The 27405-nt window shown below is 36.6% G+C and overlaps 1 protein-coding gene across 6 annotated transcripts in view; it reads right to left on the bottom strand.

Moving 5' to 3' along the window:
- Nucleotides 1-27405, bottom strand: part of GAS2 (growth arrest specific 2) — a 165850-nt gene that overhangs the window by 109736 nt on the left and 28709 nt on the right. For 3 of the 6 annotated variants that reach the window (XM_024119128.3, XM_024119129.3, XM_028501464.2), the window contains one exon: nt 9246-9410. In XM_024119128.3, coding sequence (XP_023974896.1) covers nt 9246-9390 — 145 coding nt within the window. In that variant the 5' untranslated portion in view covers nt 9391-9410. Of the gene's footprint in view, nt 1-9245; nt 9411-17546; nt 17840-27405 lie in introns of those variants that run through there. The other 3 variants (XM_007126555.3, XM_055091646.1, XM_055091645.1) reach the window with 3 other exon arrangements.

Raw genomic sequence — 27405 nt, 5'->3', positions numbered from 1 at the left:
TTATAAGTTATTTTTCTTCTTTCTTATATGCTCCCAAAGTATATTCTCTTTCTTCTTTTTTTCTTTTACTTTGTAACAACTTTTTTGGGATATAATTCACATCCCTTACAATTCACATCCCTTACAATTCACCTCTTTCAAGTGTATAATTCAATGACTTTTAGTATATTCACAGAGTTGTGCAATTATCACCACAGTCAATGTTAGTACATTTTTATCACTCCCCAAAGAAACTGTACCCTTTAACTATCACTCCCGATGGCTCCATTCCCCACCCCGCAGGCTCTATAAAATCATTAATTTCTTTTTTGTATGTTCCTCAAAACTCCTTTCCCTAAGCTCTCTCCTTTTCCTGGTGTTGTAATTCTCTAAGTTTCAGAATATTTTATTTTCCTGTCTTAATTTCCTATAACTTATTAGTCACAAGTCCTGTAGATTCATGCTTCCTTCTGTTTCTAGAACCATAATCTTAATTTAAAAAATTCATGATCTGATATCTAAACTCTAGCAGCAAGAACAATGGCTAGTCCTTGTATCCTCAACATCTGCCTCCAGAACATACCATAATCACTGCTAAAATTAATATTGCTAAACACCACCCTCACTGAGCCAATCTTCATCTTTATTGCATAGTCTCTAATCTTCTCCTCTACGTAAAAGATGAAACAAACCCACTTTAACCCAATATCCAAAGTCCTCTCATATGCTGCTAATCCACCTTTCTATTCTAACTTGCTTATACCCTGCTCCTTGGTCTGCACCCTGCCTTCCCAGTTCCATGGGCAGATCTTCCTGTTTCCACTTCCATGCCTTGGTCCAGGCATGGCCCCTTCCTGTAACAGCCCCCTATCTTCTATCTGCCTGGCCACGTTCTACTTTCCCTTTAATCAGAAATCCAGAAGGAGATTTTCCCAGTGTACATCAATCTCCTTCCTATATGGTCATACTCAGGAGTATCACTCACTCTGGCACTCATCAAACTTCTTCTATGGCTAATAACATGCTTTGTACAAAGTTCCTGTCATCACCAGTACATTAGAAACCTCCTGAGGTATATTGTTTTTTGTGTGTGTTACTACAGAGGTAAGCATAATGTTACTTACATAGAAGGCACCTAGTAAATATGTTCAGTGAGCACGTGAATTGACGAAGAAACAAACTCTTGGAAAACTTTGAGAAAATGTTGGGTATTATTTCTGTGAAAAGTAGTTGTTAAAGCAAAAAGAAAAAAAGGAGGTATTTTAAAGTTTTATACTGAGAGTCATAGGATTACCTATTATCTTAAGAAAAATGCGTGCAGCTCAATTCCATGAACACTTAAGATAAATGTAAACCAACTGGAACAACAGATATACTACTGGCTTAAAGTTAAATTCACAATATCTAATATATTTGGTTTTTAAGAAACATCTGTTTGAAATGATTTTTTTACAGTTTGGGGGGGAAGGGCAGGTGAAGAAGGAAAAAGAATTACTTTTTTTATGTTCTTTTTTCCCTACTGGATAGTTCACATTTTAGCCCTCAGTTAGGATAATGACTTCTGCAGGTGGCAAAACATCAGTAGCTCTAAGTACTCACCACAGAGGTAGCCTATACAGAGCTATTATTATTTCAAAATTGTATGCAACTCAACTCAATTAAGGAATGAAAGTAATAGTCTCAAGATACAAAAAAGCCAGCACAACAGAATTTGTATTATGCATTCACCATATTGGCTTGCATTTTCTAATGATAATAAGAAAGTTATTTACAAACAAGCATAAAAGTAAATATTAGAAATATTTTTAAATTATCAATTACATTTCAAGGTAAAGAAGGTAAACTTTACCTAAACTGTTGAATGATTCCTTTATAAATTACTTATAAAATTTTCTACATTTGGAAGAGGTCTTTAGGTATTATTTCATTAAGCTACTTGAAAATTTAAAGATTCTATTCATAATGTCAAGTGATGAGATGATTACAATAAATTTAAAAGAACTTGTAAATTATAAAAAGAAAAATGGCTTTCATTAAAAAGTCATTAGCAATGTACCAAAAGGAATGATTTTTACTTTTTCTGCACTATACCTGAACAATTTTTTGTTATCCTGCTTTTCATGAATACTTGAGAAATTTAACATTGAACATCTGTACCTAATGAAAAATATATTAGGTCTCAGCTTTCAATTCTGTATATTTTATAGCTCCAAAAGGTGGGATTTTTTTTTTTTTTTTTGGCTAAAGCAGACACTATTACATAATTTATGGTTGAAATGTACTGACTCAAATGAAGGAAAAATGCAAGACAGAGAATATTTTTTTAAACCTTCGTATGTAACATTTTCCATCCAATGATTAAGAATCATAAAATATACATTTTAAATGTACTGTATAATTTTAAGAAATCAGTTATAATCCTTATATGGGATGATATATTATCATACTCTTTATTCCATTAACATTACCAAAAGTATATAAAAAACTGAATATAAAGTTGGCTGAATTTAATCATGATGAATCCATCAGAATAGGCTATGAATTACTAATTACAATTTCTCAAGTAAAAGCTATACACAGTTCAATCTCTGTCAGACAGAACCGATCTTCTTTAATATAAATTGTGTAGCTGGTTTGAGACATTAGACTATAAATGCTAGAAACAGTAGGATTCTAGTATCATAGAATCATTTCTTTCCCAATCCCATCTTTCCACGTTTTTGGTATATTTAGTGAAAGAAGGGGCAATGAACAGACATAATTAAATCACCTTGGAGTGCCGACCCATACTGGGTTGTCTTTATTATTGACTTGAAGGTCAACCCAAAATAGCCAAGTCTATTCCTGGGTTCATAATTGTGAACTTAGATCTTCACATCCTCAATTCAGTCATGATTGACAGCTTGCCAGTAGACAGAGATCAGGTGGTTTGGTTAAATATTGTGATTAGTCCTTTCCTCTTAAAATATGAGGACACAATGATATGAAATAATCATGTACCTGAAATATTTTGTCAGGTAACTAAAATCAACACACATACTTGTACATACAAGTGTATTCCTCCCAGAAATGTAAGCTTGCCATAATTTCCATAAAGATTATCCCTTTTATCTTCTATTTTGCTAGGAAAGAATGTTTTCCTCCTAGTAAGTTAGCAGTACTACCCTCAGACCTAAAGATATGACAACATCTAATAATGATATTTAACATTTGAGTTCTTACTATATGGCAAGCACTTTACATGTATTCATGTTTTTAATCTTTTTACAAAACTGCGAAGTGAGTGCGTCTATTATATCCATTTTACAGATGATGAAATTGATGTATTTAGGTTAACTAACTTGCTTAAGCTCACACAGTGAATCTGGCTCTTTAGCCCAAGAAGTCTAGGTTTAGAGTTTATGTTTTTAGTCACCACTCTTGGTTAGTTAAATCAATATTTGCTGGATACACAAATGACTATTTTCTATAACAATGCATTCCCTCTAATGCTGTTGTCTTTTTCTTTGTAGAAAATCTACAGATTTTTTCTCTCTAGAAACTCCTTCAGAAAAAAACAAAACAGTGCAGGGCTGAAGACAGTGGTGCCGAGAAATGAATAGCAAGCCACCTTGCTGATGACTGGAGAATGACCGAGAATAGCATTCAGGCATGCTCTGTTATGTAGCCTGATTCATTGCATTAGAAAACTAGTATATTTTATCTATAAGGGTGATCTAGATAAGATCAAACTCTACTCCAATCTCCACTGTACCTCTCAATCACAGTCTATTTCTCCAATTAGAGAACTCAAAGCAACTCATCTGCTATCTTAACTCAAATTAGTCAATGTTTTAAGACTGAAATATAACAGTTGTGAGATAGGAAATGACTGAGGAAATGACTGATTATATCCAGAAACCCTAGGATCAGCACCTGCTCCACACTGATTCAGAGTCCACCCTGCATTTGTATCAAGAAAAGACAAAGTCAGTTCTGTTGGAAAAGTTGGGTAAAAAACATTCGGGTGTAACTGCTCTGAAAGGTGTCAATTTGTGAACATAGACTTGATTCTTTAAACATTTGAACTAGCATAAGACACCACCTTTCCTAAGAAATTTTTATTGACTACATCAAGAATATGAGAAGTCTGCAGGACAAGTATCCAGTAAAAGGACTTTAAGAAAAAAGGAAAGAGAGTTGTTCCAAACTCATTAGACAGCAGCAACTCCAGTAAATAGGTGCTTAACTTTCTAATGCTAAAAATAGGATTTTTTAGAAATAACTGAAATAAGGAAAACATTACATATTAATCATATTACGCATAAAACAAGTGAATTTTCCTTTATGTGCATGTAGGAAAGTCAGAGAAAGGGACAATCGCCATAATATCAACTGTCATAATGCATTTCTAAATATTAGTAAAATCAATTTAGCTTAACTTGATTTGCAATACATTTTTTGATTTATTCAAATTCCCTGCATATATCCAAATACATATGCCTACATCTTAACGATCTAAAATCCTTAAGAACAATATCAATTTCTGTGATGCTTAACAACTACAATCCTTTCTCAAAATTATACTCCCATGTGATTCATGTAGTGTTATTAAACAAATACTAATTGAAGATAAAGGTCATTTTCAAATGATTAAAGAAACACAAAATAAATAAACAATCTGAGAACATCTACGTTAGTATATTCATTTCAAAATTAAACCAACAACAGTCTTCAATAGTCCTTCAACAATCATGAAACCTGTAGATGTGCTTCATCTATCTGAATGATGGATAGTTGCTATAATCTGGGACTGTTAATTTAATTTCATGCTGTTTATTCAAAGTAACAAATTTTTCTCCAAGACTTATTTGTATAATCATTTGATGTTCAGATATGTCCTAAGGACATAGTTAATTAACAAATGGGCAATAGCTAGTTCATGAACAAAAATAACAAAACAGAAAGACTAAAATAAAAATTAAATGTGTATATTTAATGTATAGCAGGGGACAATGGCCAGAGAAATGTTTTAGAGGCAAGATTCTCTTGATTCAGGTTTCTTTTGCTGTCTTTTCTGAATGTTGGTCATAAAACTCCATAGTGTCAACTATTATCAATAGAAAACATACTTGGACTACAAAGATATGTAAGTAGTCAGTAAATATCACAGGATGATTTTCTCATGAATCAGACTGGTATGCTACCGCATAAACAAATCCCAACCATCATGACAATTTATTTAACTCAACTAGTTAACTTATAAGATAGTTTTTATATTCTAATATATACATTTTAGTTAGTCTAAAAATTTGCTATTGCAAATTTGCTATTGTTGCTTTAATTTTATGCTAAGGAATCTAAAGCGCTATTATTGTTACTGATTAAGTATACAGTACTTGAAAATTACAGTATTATGCCTTCATATTTGGCATGAATGTGAATATTGGTCTATGAACCAATGAAATAATTTTCTTCTCTATCAAATAATTTTTATCCACCAAAAAATCTGAATGCAAAGTGAGCGTTCTTTAAAAAATTCCACCTTTCAATTGACATTTTATATGTAGGACCAGAAATACCTGAATTTAGAATATCATTACTACCTTTTTTTGAAAGGCAAAAACGGAAAAAAAGTTACATATTAGTCAAGTATTGCTAGAAAGAAATAGGAAATCTTTCCACAAGTAAGGTCCACACTACAATGGCAAAGTCTAGTTAAAAGCTTTAATTTAGTATGTGAATTTCCACCTCACCAAAAAATTCAGATACTTTATCTAGAGACCAGATCAACTTTGAAACTACCTTCAAGATATCTCTAACCTTCAAGTAGATAAAAATGGAGAATTGAAATAGAGCCATATAATATAAATTTGTAAATATTTCTGAGGCAACAAAATGACCAGTAAGAATTTTAAAATTTACTTTAATGACTCCATTTCTAAAATACATGAATACTAAATGTATCTATTATGTGTAGTAAAAATATCTTATCACATAGCCATACATTTTTTCTCTCTTCCTTATTATCACCATTCTAGTACATAACATATTTTCTTACCTCTGAATGTTTTACCACTTTAAATAACCTCAAGCTATTGGTCTACTTTCCAAGTTACCATGAGGGTATTTACTTGAAATCTATCATCTACCTACTTTTATGAATTCAAGTTAACAGAAAGTGGCACTTTATTATATTTTGAGATTCTTTTAAGATTTCTTTTCTGAGAAAATTTCACAAGCCATCAGTTGCTTCTGTGTTACCAATAACTGGCATTAAGAACACTAGCCTTTTTATTCTTTAAAAGAAAGATTATTCATTTACGTAAATGGTTTTCTCCTTGTTTATACATATTGATGATTTCAAACTGGGTCTCAAGAGATGGATTTCTTGGAAACTTAGACTTTTGGAACTGGAATGGACATTAGAGATCATCTACTCCAACCCCTTCATTTTATGGTTGAGGACACTGAGCCCAGAAAAGATAGCTGAGTGACTTTGGGCAAGTTTACCAAGTGAGAGAGCCAGAATCAGAAGCCAGGTCTCCTGACACCAGTTAGGAGCCAGGTCTCCTGACTTTTAGTCCAAGGATATTTCCATTACACATACACTGACTCTCTATTCTTTGAGGCTGTCTTGGGCTGCTCACACTGCTCAAGCTACTTTGTAAATGATCACATTCACCAAATAAAATGCTTTTGATGACAAGTCATGAGACCTTGGAACACACCTGTGTAATCGGGCTATACTCATAATCATGATTTCCCCCTGCCTGGAACATCTCAGGGCCTCCTCATTGAGCATGCAATAAATTATAAGCTCCTTAACATGGTCTTCAAAGCAGTATATGCTCTAGTCCCAACAAGCCTCGTGAAAGTCTCCCCCTCTTGATCTACACTGTTGACACTAACCTTTGTTCAGTTCTTCTAAGGCGCCAAACTCTTTCCTATCCCACACATGCCATTCTTTCCACACAGGCTTTTTCCCACACTTTGTCTGGCTAGCTATTAATTATTCTTCAGATCTCAGTTTTAAATATAAGACCCCTTAAAAAGGATTTCCCCAAGCCCTCTGATCATTTGCCCCATTCCCACCTCCTTGTTTTTACATTCTTATTGCAACCTCTATCTTTTAGTGTTTATACCAAGTCCAATTAATGAATTATTTATTCAGTCACTTATTTATATTAATTTCTTGTTCAATCTACTCCAAGCTCTATAAGAACAGGCCCTCTGTCTATTCTTAGTCACCACTCTACCCTCTAGCACTTAGCAGACTGTGCTGAAACACAATAAACACAATAGCTAGTATATTTACTATAGCTAGTTGATTACTATGTGCCAGACCTTGTTCTAAAGCTGACGATCTTACTTGACTCTCCAACAATCCCATGAGGTTGGTACTAGTATTATATGTATTTCACAGATGATGAAACCCAGGCACAGTGCATTCAGATACTTGCCCAGTATCACAGAGCTAGTAAGTGATGGAACTGAGATTTGAATTCAAGCATTCTAATTCCAGAGTCCATTTTATTCAAATAATTATTATGCTGATGTACACCCAAATATTTGTTGAATAAATGAATGAACTTACCCACCAAATCAAATTAATCATATCACTGAACTATATAAATGGAATAACACCACCACATATAGAGTTTATAATATGTCAGGCACTAAGTAGTATACATATTTTAATTATTTAATCTCACAACAACCCTACTGTCATTACCACTTCACAGATGAGGAAACTAAAGAACAGAGAGATTAAATAACTTGCCCAAGATCATATTGCTAGTTAAGTGGCACATCTGGTGTTCAAACACAGGCAGTTTATTCCAAGTCTGTGCCTTAACTTCTATACTGCCATGCTGTGACAGCCCATATCTGAAAACAGCTCAAAGTTAATAAAATACTAATATAACAATAATTAGTGAACACACAAAAGAGGGAGGAAACCCATCTGTTTAGGCTAAATTGACATCCTCTATATAATGGAGATAAATAAAAATGCTCTTCCCTTGTATAAATGAAAGGTAGCCCTTCCTTCTGGTGGATATCACTCCATAGCACAGTGAAGGGTCTTTCTGGGGAGTGATGGATGTGAAGGATGCCTTCTGCATTTCTTCTCTTACCCTTTAACTGGACTCCCTTGCAAAGGGCACCACCTGCATTTCCATATGCCGTAGCCCTGGTTAGACTACACAGAATTGTCAAAAGCATGTGCACACAGGAAGGAAAAAGGAAAGATCTAACTCTAGGATAAAGGCTTAAAAATGCAAAAGCAATGTAAAAATCCAGAGCCACGGTGAGCAAAAAGAAAAATCTCGTTAAAATGTGCTAAAACCTTGTCAAACCTTGCTAAAATTACAGATGCACTATGCTCTTCACTAAACTCTTCAGTTTCAGCAGCTAGAAAGTGACAATAACAACACTTACCTTGAAGGAATCCTTTTAATAATAAAATAATATTGGTGAAATCTTTCTGTAAATGATAAAGCACCATGCAAATTCTATATTTACTCAATATTCAAATCTTATAAACTCTATAAGGATCCTTTTTTCAGGTCTTAAAACAATTTTGTTCTCCGTGAAAAATTACTAGTGAAAAAGCATTGCTTTATATGATGATACTTTGAATGTATGATTCCACTTTGCACATGGTTGAAATTGTATACTCTGAATATGCCAGCACAACAGAAACAAAAAAAAGGCAGCCTTAGCATGAGGTAGAATTTTTCTCTAAGACCGTCCTTTTGGAAGAATACTTAAAAACAAAAATGTAATGAAAAGAAAAATTTTAGTTCAAGGTTGGATGACTCCAGTCAGCTCATTTGGACAAAGGATAGATGTTATTGTTCCAGAGTCTGGGTATTCAGCAGTTTTAGAAGGTGTGCTATAAAAGTAGGGCAAAGAAATCTAGCTTTAGAAGCCAGATTTCACAGACTGTGGCCCGTGTGCAGTATCAAAAGAATAGGCCAAACTGGTCAGTTGCATGAAAGAAAAGTAAAAATAAATCAGATCTACAAGGGTGTAGATGAAATGAGCAATTTGACCGCACAGTTACAATGCATGATATTGGAATTACTAAGCACAGTTAATGCGAGAGACGTTGGGAAATTCATTTAAATTCTCTATATGCTTCAGGTCTCCCAGATGCAAAACGCAAATAATGAAAGTCTTTCTTTCTAAAGTGGTGTCATATGCTTAGGAGAAGGACACTACATGAGCAGGGAGAATAAACCTGTTATCTTTGCTGACAAAATGAGATCTTATAACCTTACCTAACAGATTGGTTAACCACAAGGCCAGATCTTCTTTCATCGGTAGCAAATTAGCTTCATGTCTGCTGGCCAGCCACTGGCTATACTGATGCATATCAGAGAGGCCAGGTCCACTGCGTACCTTTGGGCTCAGAGCAGTGCACATTATTTATCCACTTGTAATACCTGTTTTGGAAACAAAAGAGCAATTGCTTTTTATACAGACTTCTCTTGTTAAAATCTCACTGCCAATGACACAGTAAGGAACAGGATCTGTGGACGTCTGGATGACAAGTCAGGTTATTAATTATTAAGCCCTCATGAAACACTGTTTGCTTTACTTGTACTGGCCCTGTCACTTTTGACCAACTACTTGGTGGGAAGCAGCAGCTGTCAAAGGTCAAATAGAAAAATCAAACAGTAAGCCCTCTGCTTGTGTAAAACATCATATTTGGAAAAGCGACAGTTTCTAAGGAAAGAAATTCTACTTATTCAAAAACAATAAAAAGTGGTTGATTAAAATTTTGGTATCCAAATTGTAAACTCCCATTGTTTGGGTTAATTTTTGAAGCCATCGATTTCCACAGAATTTTAGGACTGAATACTAGCAATGACAGTATTTGCAAAATTTCTTATAAACATATGATCACTACTCTTAAAACTACTACCTATGAGATTAAGCACAGCCCTTGGTTCTTTGCAGATGGCCAAGTAATCATGTACTTATACTTTAGAGAATTGGGTGGAACATGGGGGAGTGCGTCCTTTTAAAGAGTCCCTACTACACTTTTCTTATTTTACAGTTAATGAAAACAAAACCAAAGAGGAAGGGTGACTCAACCAAGATCATATAGCTAGATCACGGCAGAGTCAGGCTTGAACTTGGGTCTTTACTCTAAGACCATTACTGTTTTCAGAATGACACATTTTACAAAATAGTGTCATCAGGAACCCACGTTATAACCCAGGAATTACACCGTAATTCTAATAAATATCGTCACAGGTTTTCTTTAGTCATACTTTGTACCTTCTCACTTCGTATGTTTTGCATACTAGGGTTTGTTTGTATTCCTGTTTAGCAAAGAAGTAATTACATTACATATCTTATGTCTACACAATAAGGGATGATTTCACTAACCTATGAGTAACACAGTCTTCTATGTAGGTTGCAGAAAAGATGTATGAATATATACTTGGCCTTAAATGTAGTACTAGTGTATGCATTATTTATAGGACCTAAGACTACAGATGTAATATTGGAGAAGGAAGGTAATAAACTCATAAGTTTATGTGTAGAACTCCATTCTGTATGCAAATAGTGACTATAAAATAACCAAATGCATTATGACTGAATGAAATGAAAATGTTTGCAAGTGACAAAAAGTAAGATTTATATGATATAATGGGGTTTTCAGCTATATTTATTACTAATGGTATTTTAAGTTTACCAATATAAGTTGTATATACCCTTGACAGTTTTATCATTTGAAACGTTACATAGCATTCTTTTCCAATTAATCTCAAACTCTAATTCTCTTAGCCTAGGTTAATTTTTATCTTTTAAAGACAGCTTTTAAACAAAGTAACAAATTGGTGTTCAGAAAACTGTAAAATGTGACAGTCTCACAAACATTTTGCTGTAGCATTAGAAAAGACTGCTAGGGGCATGATTAAACATCTAAAAAGTGTCATAAATATATAATTTAAAAGCACAGACAATTTAATTTCCAGAGAAATTATGCTTTGAAGTAATTTTTGCAGAAAAAAATTACTGTAAGTTTTCTTTGAAAACATCTTCTATAAATCTCTGTATATCTAGTCATCTAAAGTAATAACTAGTGAAAATGTGAAATATTTTAATATACCTTGTCATATGCTACTAAATTGTCATTACAGGGACCAGAAGATCACAACTGTCTATTTTCTTTTGCAGTTAATCATGACATTATTCATATAAAGTCTAAAGATTCTCCAAACCCTGTGACTAAACCAGAAGGCTAAAACATTTTTTGCCCCAGTTCTTTAAAAAATAGGTCCAACCCCAGGAAAAGAAAACATTTCCCAGTAGTTGGTTAGGATTCCTGCAGGCTAGCTAGCCTCAGAAACAAACATTTAAGTAATAATACATTTAAGCACATGATTCATACATTTAAATAACTAATTGAAATCTTAAAAGGGTTACCTCTAAAATGCCTTTCTTCTCAAGACACAATATCTCCCGCTACTTTCCTGAAAGTGAGATGTGGTAGTTCAGTAACTTTACCTACATCCTATTGTGTTCTCTGCAACTTCCATTTAAGCATCAGAGTCCTATTTTGCTTTGTAAAAGCAAGAAGACACCTCAGATTCGTAAGCTCATTGTCCAGCAAAGAATTCATCAAGGGATAGTTTACAGTAAGCCTAATGGCATGTAACAGTTTCAGTGAGCCAGAGGGACACAATCTGTCCCCTCAATGCTTCTAAACAGTGAAGTTTTTATTTTCCTTGACAGTGGCACATTTATTTCTCATGTAGTCTGTCCTGTATTTTGCCAGAAATGTAATTTAAACTATCTTCTAATATTTACTGATGATCATTAAGTTAAAACAATAAGAATAACTAAGCAATGTTTGTTACGCTGCTTTGTATATAATCAAAATTATATGTAAAGTGAAAAAAAAGAAAGAACAGAGTTGTATTTTCCCAGGAGGCAAAGGTAGGAGAAAGAAGGCTTAGTGGGTAATTAGCATCTGATAGAAGTTAAACAATGAAACATATGCCAAATATGTAGACACCTAAAGTCACTGTCATAGATAGGGACTCTTCTGTTTAAGGGACTCTTCTGTTTAAGTTCCTTTTGAAAAAAATTAGGATTTTGATCCAAATTCTTCTGATCCTTTTTCCACATTTTAAATCACCATCAAACTTGGCATGACTCTATGGTTTAGCTGAAAGTCATTACATGGTGGTCTTGGATTTAAATAGAGCTGAGATATGAATAGAAAAGATGAAAATGGACCCAGCTAGCAGGATCAAAATTTGGAGTGTGAATTACCCCATGCTGAAGCAGATTCCAAATGAAATGATTAAATTGCGGTGAACAAAGGTCAAATAAATTTATATTACCCAGATAAAAAGATCACTACAGGATAATAAACCTTTATAATTTTCAACAAATGTTTAATCCATCTGAATGAGTCGAATTAGATCACAAAGAACAAATTAGAAGAAAAAGGTCATTTCTGATCTTTTGAATTTATTCAAACATTTTCGAAAACCACCAGAGGTACCAAGGGGTAGCTTTTAAGATAGGAAATGAAATGATACACTGACTTGAAGGAAAAAAATAGGTTTTGGAGAAAGAAAAACTTCTTTTTTTGTATAACATATCTAAATACTGAAAGATGTTACTATTAAAATTCATATAACCTAAATATTTAAAAAGCTTGATAAGTAACTTCAGTAAGCACTAAGCAAAGTCAATTGCTTTGAAAAAAGGAGTAAGGATTCAAATGCTTCTATGCCTTCTTCAGACTATGGCTTCTCCAAGCTTTATGGGTCTATCTAAAAATGGATAACTCAACCCTCAGGATTTGGAATTCAGAAAAATAAAATTAAAGGGAAAAACATGCAGAAACTTAATACAGAATTCTTCAAAGAATGTGTGTGTGTGTTATTTTTTTCTTTCTTTCCATAGAAGTGATTCTGGAATAATCATTATGAATATGATGAGACTTGAACCAGCCCAGGGGAAGAAGAAAAAATTAATGACTCCATAAGTAAAATATCACATGTTTAAAGATTCTGTTTAGTCTGTTGTTCCAGAATCCCAGTTGAAGACATAGTTTTGAGTCTGAGGAAAAAGTATTCTTTTTCACCACCTAGAGGTGTGCTTCGATTATGACCAAGATGGTTTCTGGTTTATCTCTAGTCTTTGTTGCCATATTATAAAAAAAGTATCTCAATATTGCATGGAAAATAAATTGGAAAGACAGAAAAATAAGAACAAAATGATAAACATTATATCACTATTGTCTGACATGAAATTCTGCTAAGAAGCATGATTAATAGAATATTAGAGCTGGAATCAGAAGTCCTGGGGTCAAATACTGGCTCTACTACCTGGCCATTTAGTAGTTGTTCTATCCTAGTTATATGACTTTTTCTCTTTGTACTTGAGTTCTCCAGTATGTATAATGGAGGTTAACACCTCACATATAAGTGTGAAGATGAAATATTTGTGTCAGTATTTGGCATATATTTTATATTCAACAAACACTAGCTAAATTGAAATCATCACCATTGGAAATATGCAAAAATAAAGCTTCCACTGACTTATTTTAAAAAGAAAAGAAATTCTGTAACAAAAATAGGAATATTTTGTAGAACTCTAGATAACTAAGAAAAGACAAAGGGCAGGGGGAGAAATGAAAACAGATAAAGAATTGATGAAATAAAACGATAAATAATGGAAAATCCCAAGTTTTCTTCACATTGAGAGGGATGAAACTCCCAGGATGGTGAATGAAATGCTGAACTCCAAGATGGGTAGTTTACATGTTTTTAAAAACAAACTTTGGGGGCTTCCCTGGTGGCGCAGTGGTTGCGCGTCCGCCTGCCGATGCAGGGGAACCGGGTTCGCGCCCCGGTATGGGAAGATCCCACATGCCGCGGAGCGGCTGGGCCCGTGAGCCGTGGCCGCTGAGCCTGCGCGTCCGGAGCCTGTGCTCCGCAACGGGAGAGGCCATAACAGAGGAAGGCCCGCATACCACAAAAAAAAAAAAAAAAACAAACAAATTTTGGTAACATACTATACTTCATTTTGGCATCAAAGACTCATAAGCTATTAAGAAAGGGGAATGCCATGCCTCTCAAAATAAATGTGAAAGGATGTCACCACACCCTTCCTCTCAACAAAGACACCTAACTGTGGCCATTTAAAACAGAGTGCTAATGAACCCACAGTCAAGGGTCCCTTCACTAAAGGCCACCTTTGTTCTGATTTAGAGCATCGACCTCCCCTCTGTCTAGTCAGTTTTGTGTGCTATGGGTGTGAAACAACTAAGAAAACAAAGTTTATAGGCCAATAACACTGTCTTTTACAATTAAAAAAAATAAAAACACCTTAAGCCAAACACTCTTCCATAATCTGGAAGGAGAAAATGCTATCTTTCAGGCTAGACTCAAAGAATTAACAAACAAGAATAGCTCTAGGTGGCTCTCTCACCATTCTGAGTTCTTTACGCCTATGTGATTCACTTTGGCTGGCCAATAATATATCTACAAAGCTATATATTCTCAACCAATGTCATGAATGTAAAATCTTAATGTAAGAATCTGAAAAGAAAATGAAAATCCAAAAGGTAATCAGAAAGGTAGTTCTAGATCTTGTAAATGGACCTTCGCTTCTGGCTAAGGGGAGCAACTTGTCCGAAATTAAAAAGCGCCAAGTGTAAAGGCAAAATGACACTCGTTACTAGTTTTTCTAATTATATAATAAAATCTTTAAACTCATATGGACCTTAGAAGATTTACCAGCCAAATTTCTGGTTATTAATAAGGGACTGGAAGCCTAAGACGTTTTGGCCAAAGTAACAAGTCTAGTTAGTCAGTCATTAAAAGTACCCTACTCAGCCCTCCTGGTGCCCAAACTCAAGGAATGCTAACTCTCTTCCAGGAATCTCTTTCTTATCTTGCAGCCCCATGATGATTTGTCTTGAACCAAATGATGGTATACCTACAATAATAATTCCTTCTCAAATCATGACCAAAAACTTAAGACTGAGTGGGAACTAATTTCTTATATTTTCTTGGCATTAGAGATTTTAAAGTTTTTTTTTTTTTTAATTATACTAAACTATTCCTCCAAACAATTTAGCTCAGGTTTCTGGACCCCTACCAGATTAATTTCAAACTTAATTTGAATAGAAAATCATCTGAAAGTCATCAATCAATTAGGATATTTGAGGACTTACATCAAAATTTAACCTAAGTTGATTAAGTAAATCTTAATTCATAAGAAGATGTTGTTGTGTGTGTGTCCCTGTGTGTGTTGTTTGCAATAAAAAAATTTCTGTTTTACGTAACTATAGTGTAGTTGAGAGCTAGAAGAGTTCTACATTCTGTTGAATATATATGTACTCTCATGTAAGGGGAGAGCATTAGCAAAAACTCAGTTGATTTGACTCTGAAAACATTTAGGACAGAAAAATTACAAAAGCCTCTTACTCTTTTTGCCAAGAGATATTTTCTACCTTTACTCCAGTTCTTTTCTCTAGTCAGAAAACACTGAGTGGAAAATCTTGATAGTCGTCCAGGAGAAATTAAAAGAAACAGCGGGATCTCTGTGCCACCATATCAAAACCACAAAGATACCAAAATTACCTTAACATCAGCTCCAGTTTTAACAACTCCCTCTGCAAACAAATTGTTAGAGCTTCATTATTTGGTTTCAACCAAGGTAACTTTGGCCTTCCAAAGGCTCCCAAAGTCTATAAATATAAAGCAGGCTTGCAGTCTTGAAGCAAAATTCTAAAATTATGCATAACATACTTAGGATTAATATAAGGCCTGACATTCTTCCATACCTGCAAGTTTAACTAAAATTTCTTACCAAGTTACTAGGACACTCCGTGGCAACCACAGGACCTTTTGCACTAGATGAAATAAATTTTGCCTTGTGAGTTTATTTCCCAGCAAAGCACAGTCCACACCACAAAAGTATGGTGTGTAACCCTAAAATGAAGAACTAAGCCCCAAGTTCAGTAGCACACAGGCTGAAATGCAAGCTACCTTTCCCTTTCAGAGCCCACTCAGGGAGCCGTGTACTAAAGCTGCAAGATGCATTGCAAAGGCTGCCTGTCCCATGCCTCAGATATCTGTCCCTTACCTTGTCTTAGGCACTGAGAACCAGGATGCCCATGCTGGAGAGGACTGCCACAGTCACCACCTCCTCCTCCACAGTTAGGGGGGAGCATTCCTCGAGAAGGAACTCATTGATCAATTTCAAAGACAGGCTGAGCAAACCAGATTCCAGCTGGAGTTAATCAGTGTCCACACTGCTAAGATGTTGGGGAGGAAAACCAGTGAGCAGGAGGCCTCCTTCTCAGCCTTGTCTCTGTGAATCTCAGGGGACAGGTGAGGAGAAAAGGTGGATTTCCTCTGCCTGGCTGGCACCTCCGACCTGTCTGAGCCTTTATTTAACACTAGGAGGCCTAATGGGTGTTCCTGTGCACATGCAGATCTTATTTCCTGGGCATAAGATCTCCCATAGTTGATCTAGCTTTGTAGGAGAGGGTGCTTGGGGAGAGGGAGGAGTTTACAAGAGAGACAGTAAAGTTTTGCAAACTCTTGACTGTAAGAGGATGAAGATGAAGAAGGTGGGAGAGAGGAAAGGTTTTGATTTCCAAAAAGTTTAACTGGAGGAAAGTGGACAGTCCCCCCGCCCCCCCTGCCACCCCAATTTTACTGAAAGGTAGAAAACAGAATCTGTTAACCCCTGCTTTTGCTTCCCCTCTATTCAAGACAGTAGAAACTTCGGATGTCTGGACTAGGCTAATGGCAATTTATTAGGCTGATAGAATTTAATCTTGCCAGAATAGTTAATGCCTCCAAAGCCAAGTTGGCTCCTGTGCTCCCCAAATAATTTCAGATTCCAGAACCTTGCTCTTTGGACGAGAAGAACAATACCATGCAAAAAAAAAAAATCGCCCCAAAGGGGGTTGATTCATAGGCTAGCCTAGCGTTTGTTTATTCACGTAGCAAAAGCCCGACTCTGTCAAACTCATCAGTGGAACACAGCATCACCCCAAATCACGCGTCGCGCTCTTCCCCCCCACCCCCCATCCCGGCCTCCTTGACTCAAGTAAAGCACTAAGGATCAATCCATTAAGACCATCCCCCCTCCGCTTTCCTCTCCTCAATAAGGGACAACGCTGAGCATGCAGACAGAGACCCTTCTGCACGAATGCATATGTGTGTCTTTACAACCGTTGTGCTAATGAGAAATCCTCACTCCTGTCCCTGGTTGGCTGAGCCGCCCCAGTGGGTTTCTTCGTTGCGGCGGTCATTTGGACTGTTCCACAATAGGGATGAGGCACACATGGTCGCTTCCAGGGAGTCAGAGAGTCACCCACTGCAGTGACCACACACCGAGCGCCAGAGCCCGTCCGGCTGTCCGAGGCTCTCCACCCTTCCCAGCCGCGTGCCCGACGTTACTGGCAACGACGGCCCCCCTCCCCTGCCGCCAGCCGTGCAGCAGAGGCCGGGACTCCGCAAGCCGGGCTGCAGAGCGCTCACGCCGCGGCGACGGCGGCGGAGAGTGCGGCCCGCCCGCCTGCTCACCCCCGCGTCCGGAGCTGGGCTGCTGGCGGCTCTCAGGGGCACCGGGGCTCCCGGCTCGGCTCCTGCAGCGTCTCGGGGCCGGCCCCCTCCCGGCGCGGGTCCTGCGGCAGCCGCTCTCTGCACCCCACCAGCCCGGCGGCAGCGGCAGCAGCTCCAGCCGCGCTGCCCCTCTTCATACTTCTCTGATGGCTCCTCTCGGTGCTGTTTGGGAAAACGATTTTTTCCCCCTGCCAGAAACAGATTTCCTACATTTCATCAGTCCACATAGACCGAGCGGAAGTAAAATGCTTACTTTTTCTGGTGGACAGCAAACGCAATTGACACTGATTTACCCTTCAAACGGGGAGAGATTGTATTACAAGCCCTTGGCAGCAATTCCGAGGTTGGGGCCAAGCTCCGGCCCCCTCCCGGTCCCCCAAACACTAACCTAAAGGGCGGGGGAGAGGGGTGGGGAGGGGATCATATTTAACTCAGAGGTTTTAACAGAGTCAGTGGCTTTAGCACAATATTAAAATTGAGTGTTGGGAAAGTTTTGCTTTCCTGGCCAGTGATTTTGCAGACTCGGAGGCATGAGCTTGCCAGTAACTTCGGCCACTCTTCGTTCAAATTGAACAATTTGATTTCTTACAACTCCCTTTAAATATCAGACTTTAGAAGGGGCTGTATTTCACGGCTGTTTTCGCTTTACAAAAGGAAATACAGTTCCACCCTTCCTTCTCTCAGCCTCAGCTCAGTATTATGTTGAATGTCATAGACAATTTTCTCCAACTGTTGTTTATTAGGGTATGTATTCTGAGACGAAAAGTCTCCCCATGAAGCAGACAGACGTTCATGTGTCTGCTTCACCTCTAATAGACATGTGACCTCTTGTTGAGTGTCCTAATCGCCTCAGGTTACTACTTTCCGTGGAGTGTAGGTGAAAATGATCACACTTTTTCGTTGTTGTTGTTTCCATGTTCATCAGTTTCACAAGCATTTCTATCCAATGATCGTGTGGCACAGGTATTCTAGTCCTCTCTTGGACATCATGTTTAAGATGGTGAGCAATGTACCAACACACCCAGCCCAGCTTCCCCCACCACCCCCCCGTGGATGGATAATAGCAAAGTGATTTGGGTAATTTTAGATATAACTGAAAAAATGCATTTTGTACTTATTACTGCTTTCATCTGGAAATGATTATTTGCTCTAAAACATCTAGAAACTGCATCAGTTCTTTGGTTGTAGTAGCGGTGCAAATAATGAAGAAGGGAAGAAAACAGATGGAAAAGTTTGGTGGCGCTGAACTCCAAGCTTTTTATTTTAGTTCAGTTGGGTACTGCAGTTAGCTCCATATTCCTCCTTGGGCCTCCCAGAAGAAAGGGAAAAGAGACATTCCTCATTTTAAGGAGAAACAGCATTATAAAAAGGCCTATCTTACTGCTTAGATATACATCAACGAGAACAACAAAACATACAGAACAGGTTACTGATGAATTTGGGCAATCATTCTGATAATAAAAATTTTCAAAATTTAACCAGATAGATCTGAGTGTTACTACAGGCCCAACAAAGAACTCTTAGTTTCTGAACCTATAAAATTTAAGTAAAATCAAACATCCTTGATAATTTTTCATGATCAAAATATCATCAGCCAATAAATGCTAATTTAAGTATCTTCAGGGTATATAATAAGAGTTCAAAAAGTTTAACACCTGGATTTTCAAAAGCTCATAGTCTCCTTTCTATATAAATATTCTTGTCACATTATTCAATATTGACATTATAAAAAACAAAGTGTAAAGACAATATTTTTGTTGATTAAGGGACAATGTTAACCCCAGTTTGGGAAAATAAGGAGGCTTCCAGAAGCTTTGGGAGCGCATAATCAAATTACTCCCTTTCATGCCCCTTTCTTCCAGGTATTTTTAATTTTAAATTCTGCCTTATATCAGATCCTCTGTCCTTTTTAGCAAAAGCCAAAAGGAAAATACTAGGAGAAATATGTATTTTCTCCCTTAGCATCTATGAGCTGTGCTGAGTATTCTTTTGGTGACAAAAGAGAAGTAATACAAAAGATTTCTGAAGAGGCAGCAAAGTAGTGTTTTCATTTAAATTTTTTTCAGCATTCGTAACAATTTCCATTTGATCTTTATTTTGTGTTTTTGAAAATCAAATTTATACTTATGTATTCCAATCAGTCACTTATAAAAATTTGTCAGAAAATCTTTTCATCCAAGAATTTTCTTGCCTTGGTCTCAACCTAAACATATTTGTCTTAGGAAACCATAGTGCAACTGACTCAATGATAATCTCCCTGATGTGAAGGTGAAGGAAGCGAATGCCTCACCTAATGGGGTGAAAAATGTCTAAATACATTCTTGAAACATAATGGCATAAAAAGGAAAAGTCAAGCCAAATTTAAAGAAAACATAGTATTGTTTTCCTTTTTAACTTATCACAGTTTTGAAGACTTTATATTAAGAATTCCTGGGTTACTATGTTTTCCAGTGTTCTAAACCTTCAACATTGTCTTCAATATGAACTGTGCCTTTTTCTAAATGTAAATATATATATGTGTGTATATATATATGAATATATACATATGTTTAAAATGAGCAATAAAATTATTTTTTTCCTCATCTATAGGTTAGCCTCTCCTCACCCCTCACCCCCAACTAATGGAAATAATATAAATGCACTTATTCTGAAAAGTGGGACCAACCTTCAACAGATGATGGAGATTACCGGGAATTTTGAAATAAATAATGTGGGAAGAGACACTAGATTAAAGTAAAATAAATTTCCAAGGGTGACCAAGACATTCTTATATCCCTAAATGGCTTCAAAAGGGCACTTAAAGATGGCAAGTGATAGCTTTAGAAGCAAGTGAGAAAAATGATACAGAAAGCAGCATGAAGACATGTAATGGTGCTGAAGAAATGTATAAAGCAATGTAATAAGTGAAAACATTTATTTACGTTTTATTGAAATAGTTTATCAGTGATGTAAAATATGTTGCTATTTCCCTACCTAGCTAGCATCTTGGCCCATGATACAGGCCTTCAGTTGATTTACATTGAAATAAATTTTTTTAAATCTCATAAGGCAAAAAAAATGGATTTTATAAGTCCTAGTATGGAAATTACAAATACTGTTAGGGATAAAAAGTCAATGCTATTACTTTTTATCAGTATTCATGTATAAAAGTACAAAGAATGAATTAAATGGGAGAAATTTCATGGGAAAAGTTCAAGATATACTCTCAGTTTGATACGCAACTTTAAAAAATCTATTGCTTTACTCTCAATGGAGAACTTTAAACTTTATAAGTACAACACAACAGTAGCACAGATATCCGTTCCCTACTGGGAAGACGCATATTTTTTGCAAACTGTGTGATATATATGAGCATATGTCTTCTAATTTTTACACAGGGGATAGATAGAAATCATTTTATGAAATATGCCATCTATCTTGTCTAGTTTTAAAATACTCTATGCAATATATACTATTATGTGATTTTTCTTGTGTAGGTTGGAGTCGTGTTTTTTATTTTTCCAAATATTTGTGTGGTTTGTTTCAAAATCTTTTATTGAAATATCATGCCATCCTAATTGCAAGAAGCTCGAACTTAATATGAATGTTTAAGATAAAATATTTTTACTTTTATAACCTTCTCTTTCTTTTACACGATTGTCATCTCCAGTATCTAAAATACCATTGAGCATAGAGTAGGCACTCAATAAATAATTGTTGAATGAATAAATGACCATTATAGAAGAAGCCAATCTCTTAGGAAGCTTACTGCTAATTGGTTAGATTTTTATATATTGTCTTTAATTTAGTAGTTTGGAACTTGGAATAGAAAAATAATGTTAAAATAACATTATAAATGATGGTTTCATGCCCAAGTTAGAATAATTTCATCTGGTTAAATGCAACTAGAGTTCAGTAAAACAGATGCTTGCCTGTGTGCCAGGCTTATAAATGAGGTCAGTCTGTGTCACTTGTCACTTCATTAAAAATCAAGGTTGATTTGGACTCAAGGTTTAATCATAACCAATACAATGAGTGCAATGAAAAGTAATAGAAAATATTACTACTTCAGTGGCTTTCAAACTTTTTTTATTGTGACCCACAATAAGAAATACATTATGGAACAGACATATAAAAACACACTCAGACACACAACCAAAACATGTTTCACAAAACAGTACTTACCTTCCTCAGTTAATGCACTCTGTTATTTTTCTGTTTGGCTTTATTCTAGTCTTTTCTATGCCATTCAGTTGAAAAGAAATGTTGTTGGGGAATTGTTAAATTTATTTCACAGCCCACAATTTGAAAAAAAAATCTGACTTAGAAACTAAGCTAAGGAGAAGATCCATCAAAATTGAGGTAGGGCATCAATGAACAGATGGTTTCATTATAAAGAACAAAACAGATGTGCATATATATTCTCAGCGGTAGATGACGTGATGTCCGTCACAATATCCCAAACATTGTACACCTCACACCTCCATGTCTTTGCTCATGCTGACTTGAATGATCTTTACCTTTAACTTTCTCCCTTTGAAGAAATCAGATTCATTCTCCCAGGACCAGCTTAATCGTCATCCTCTTTGTGGTTCTCTTGATCTCCCTGACAGAATATTGCTGTGCCTCTGGGTCCAGTGCTCTGGGAAATTTTCCATTTCTTTTATATCTCATTTAGGATGTAGTATCACAATTATTTTCTGATGCATGTATCTCCTCTACTAAACTGTGAGTCCCTGGAAAGCAGGAACTAGTTACCTGTCAAGTCCTCAGCATAGCACCAAACCCAAGGGTGTTGAATGATTGAATGAGTAAATAAATGAACCATAAAACCACTGAATATCTGAAAGGGAAAAATCGGGTGTCACTGGGTGATGGGACAGATACAGGAAGGAAGGACTATGCCCATCAAAAGGGAACTAAATGGAAATCCCTCTGTAAAGATGGCACCAGCTATTAATTTTGCATCATTGTGGACAGAAAAATTTACATTATAGGTGAAATTTTACTGTCACATTTCTTGGGACTCTATTGCAGGTAGACCATGGTCCAGTTATCCATTTATTTTTAACCCTGATAATGATAAATTTAGGATTGCAGATCTTCCTCCGCTTATGGTGGGGTTACATCCCGATAAACACATCATTGTAAGTTGAAAATATCATAAGTCAAAAATACATGTAATATACCTAACCTACATTAAACATGCTCAGAACACTTACATTAGCCTACAGTTGGACAAAATCATCTAACACAAAGCCTATTTTATAATAAAGTATTTAATATCTCATGAAATTTATTGAATACTGTGCTGAAAGTGAAAAACAGAATGGTTGTATGGGTAAAGAATGGTTGTAAAAGTATTGGTTGCTTACTAGTGATCACATGGCTGTCTGGGAGCTGTGGCTGCCTGGCATCATGAGAGAGTAATGTACTGCATATCACTAGCCTGGGAAAAGATAAAGATTCAAAATTTGAAGTCTGGTTTCTACTGAATGTATTTCTCTTTGGCACCATCTTAAAGTCAAAAAATCATAATTTGAACCATCATAAGCTGAGGATCATCTATATTTTGTTGAAGGATGAGAAAACTTGCTGAAATTTCCATTACTGAAACTATAACTTAGTTCACAAACATGGAATCTTTGCCACTGCTGATTTATACGAAGCATTTAGAGAAATGGCTCTTAAACTTATCTCATCAAAGGGCTTTTCTAGTACCAAATAGTAGACCAGGCAATATGCCAAGAAAGGTAGCACACCTAACTCAAAGTGAGAGAACGGTACAGGAAGGGGTCAGGGTCGGTGGGGCTTCTCTTGGCAGAAGGAAGTGTTGCCATACTGCTGCTGTCGCCAAAGCCACTTGGACTCTAGAGCCATTTGCAAAGAGATTTCACCAGCCATTATTCCCACCAAAGCTGCCAAGGAATAGACATATTAAATTGTACTAATAATAGTTACCGCAGTTGAAATAATAACTAAGAGTCCAGATTTGGAGACAGACAAAACCAGGGTCAAGTTCTAGCTTCTTCACTTACTTGCTGAAAATTATAGGCAAATTACTTAACCTTTCTAACTATAAGTTGCCACATCTGTGAAGTGGGGTTAACAAATGGCCCCTCTCATAGGCATGTCTAGAGCATTATATAAAATAATACATGTAAAATACTTAGTTTACTGTCTGACATACAAGCGTGAAATTAAGGTTAGGTATTTTATTATTAATTGACAGCCTAAATCACCTTATTTACTCATTATAATAATCCCCTGGGATAAGGAAATTCTCATCATTAAAAATACAAAAAAAAAAAAAAAAGAAAAAAAAATACAGAAGATCAGAGAATTTTATGTGTCCTTTCTCCTCCCCACTTTATGACATTCCATTTTATACCCTTTTAGATATCCATGTTTTTTTCATTCATTATTTAATCATTCATTCTCCACTTCCTCTGTGTAATTTTTTTTTGATTTGTTACTCCTTTTATTTAAGAGGCAATTTCAAATTATGAATGGGCAATTAATTACAAAATACTATTGATGATTTACAAAGACATCTTGGTTATTGCCTAATACTTTGTCCTTATCTTTATATAGATTGGTTTTTTAAAATAAATATTCTGATCCTATGAAAAGCATTTCAAATACTATGTATTTCTATGTAATAGTCATCTTATTTAAATGTTAACAAAATCTGTTTGCATGTAGATTAAAAAAATCAAGACATGAAAATATCAAAATGCCAAGTTATAATACAGTGTTACAAGTGGATTAAAGTATAAAATGAAGTCTTAATACCAAGGCTTTTTTCCTAGTTTATGAAATCTTCAGTTTAGTGAAGCTTAAATCAAGACCTAAAAATATTTGGAATTGTAACTAAGTTAGAAACAAATCAATGGTCTACTCCCAGAGATCAGGAGTCTAATTGGAATTATTGACTCTCCATGGAGAGTCATTCTGAACCTCTGTGTAATTTTTATATAAAGATGAAGTTGCAGGACCAGATCATAGGTTACTAGGAAAAATGAACTATTAAACTGCACAGGTTAAGAGTCAGATTCATGTCTGAGTTTGACTGATTTGAAAGTCTGTGTTCATTTCCCTCCTTCCGCTCTTCCTTTTTTCCTTTCTTCATTCCTTCTTTCCTTCCTTCCTTCCATCCTTGCTTTCTTTTTTCCTTCTTTTAAGGATGGGGAAGAGTCTACACATTAAATAAATGTATGTTAAAATGTTTAAATGTAATAATAAAATACTCTGACAAAAAAGTTGAATCACTTTTGAAAAGAGGAGACTGTTTCTGTCAGGTACCCTAACTCAACCGGATGAGCTGCCCCTGGTGCTGAGGGTTCCACATCACATAGAATTACGTTAAATCCCCTAGAGCAGTGTGAAAAAGAACTAAGAACACAGCAGAAGACATTGAGAAAAAGCTTCTGAGCAGGAAAAGTCAAGAGAAGGTTTCAAACTCTACATGAAATTACCTCTTTTCTTTTGGCTTTAGCTGCAGGACAGGACAGATGAGAATCAAGGAAGGCATCTTCCTAATGGGCTCCTGCAGCCTGAGCAGACTGAAGAGCCCAGAGACTGAAAGATGTTTATTATACAGAATTGGCTCATGTGATTATGGATGCCAACAGGTCCCAAGACCTGCAGGGTGAGCTGGCAACCTGGAGTCCCAGATCTGATGATGTAGTTCCACTCTGAAGGCAACCAGGTTCAAGAACCAGGAAGAGCCAAGGTTTCAGTTTGAATCTGAAGGCAGGAAAAGGGTAATGTTCCACTTCAAAGTCAGTCAGGTAGGAGGAATTCTCTCTTACTCTGGGGAGATTCAGCCTTTTTATTCTAGTAAAGTCTTCAACTGATTGGATGAGGCCCACTCACATTAGGGAGGTCAATCTACTTTACTCAATCTACCAATTTAAATGTTAATCTCATCCAAAAACATTCTCACAGAGACACACAGAATAAGTTTTACCAAATATCTAAAAACGCTGTGGCCGGGGCAAAATGACACATAAAATTAACCACCACAGGAGAAATAGGTGAAAAGAAGCACTGGTGCTGATTTAAATGCTCCGTAATCCTTAAGACTCTCAGCAACATTGTGGAGAGAGAAACAAAGATGGTGGAGTAGAAGGACGTGCTCTCACTCCCTCCTGTGAGAACACCAGAATCACAACTAGCTGCTAGACAATCATCGACAGGAAGACACTGGAACTCACCAAAAAAGATACCCAACATCCAAAGACAAAGGAAAAGCCACAAAGAGACAGTAGGAGTGGCGCAATCACAGTAAAATCAAATCCCATAACTGGTGAGTGGGTGACTCACATACTGGCGAACACTTATACCACAGAAGCCCACCCACTGGAGTGAAGGTTCTGAGCCCCACGTAAGGCTTCCCAACCTGGGGGTGTGGCAACGGGAGGAGGAATTCCTAGAGAATCAGACTTTGAAGTCTAGTGGGAATTGATTGCAGGACTTTGATAGGACTGGGGGAAACAGACTCTACTCTTGGAAGGCACACAAAAAGTAGTGTATGCATTGGGACCCAGGGGAAGGAGCAGTGACCCTGGGGTCACTGAACCAGACCTACCTGCTAGTGTTGGAAGGTCTCCTGCAGAGGCGGGGGTGGCTCTGTTTCACCATGGGGACAAGGACACTGGCAGCAGAAGTTCTGGGAAGTACTCCTTGGTGTGAGCCCTCCCAGAGTCTGTCATTAGCCCCACCAAAGAGCCCAGGTAGGCTCCAGTGTTGGGTTGCCTCAGCCCAAACAACCAACAGGGAGGAAACCCAGCCCCACCCATCAACAGTCAAGTGGATTAAAGTGTTACTGAGCTCTACCCACCAGAGCAACAGTCAGCTCTATCCACCACCAGTCTCTCCCATCAAGCCTCTTAGATAGCCTCATCCACCAGAGGGCAGACAGCAGAAGCAAAAAGAACTACAATCCTGCAGCCCGTGGAAAAAAAACACATTCACAGAAACATAGACAAGATGAAAAGGCAGAGGGCTATATACCAGATGAAGGAACAAGATAAAACCCCAGAAAAACAACTAAATGAAGTGGAGACAGGCAACCTTCCAGAAAAAGAATTGAGAATAATAATAGTGAAGATGATCCAGGACCTCGGAAAAAGAACGGAGGCAAAGATTGAGAAGATGCAAGAAATGTTTAACAAAGACCTAGAAGAATTAAACAACAAACAAACAGAGATGAACAATACAATGATTGAAATGAAAACTACACTAGAAGGAATCAATAGCAGAATAACTGAGGCAGAAGAATGGATAAGTGACCTGGAAGACAGAATGGTGGAATTCACTGGTGTGGAAGAGACTAAACAAAAAAGAATGAAAAGAAATGAAGACAGCCTAAGAGACCTCTGGGACAACATTAAGCACAACAACATTTGCATTATAGGGGTACCAGAAGGAGAAGAGGAGAGAAAGGACCCAAGAAAATATTTGAAGAGATTATAGTCAAAAACTTCCCTCATATGGGAAGGGAAACAGCCACCCAAGTCCAGGAAGGGCAGAGAGTCCCATAAAGGATAAACTCAAGGAGAAACACACTGAGCCACAGAGTAATCAAATTGGCAAAAATTAAAGACAAAGAAAAATTACTGAAAGCAGCAAGGGAAAAACAACAAATGACATACAAGGGAACTCCCATAAGGTTAACAGCTGATTTCTCAGCAGAAACTCTACAAGCCAGAGGCGAGTGGCATGACATATTTAAAGTGATGAAAGGGAAAAACCTACAACCAAGATTACTCTACCTGGCAAGGATCTCATTCAGATTCGATGGAGAAATCAAAAGCTTTACAGACAAGCAAAAGCT

The sequence above is a fragment of the Physeter macrocephalus genome, chromosome 16 (assembly GCF_002837175.3).
Source record: "Physeter macrocephalus isolate SW-GA chromosome 16, ASM283717v5, whole genome shotgun sequence".
Lineage (NCBI taxonomy): Eukaryota > Metazoa > Chordata > Mammalia > Artiodactyla > Physeteridae > Physeter > Physeter macrocephalus.
This window is presented reverse-complemented; position numbering and strand designations above follow the sequence as displayed.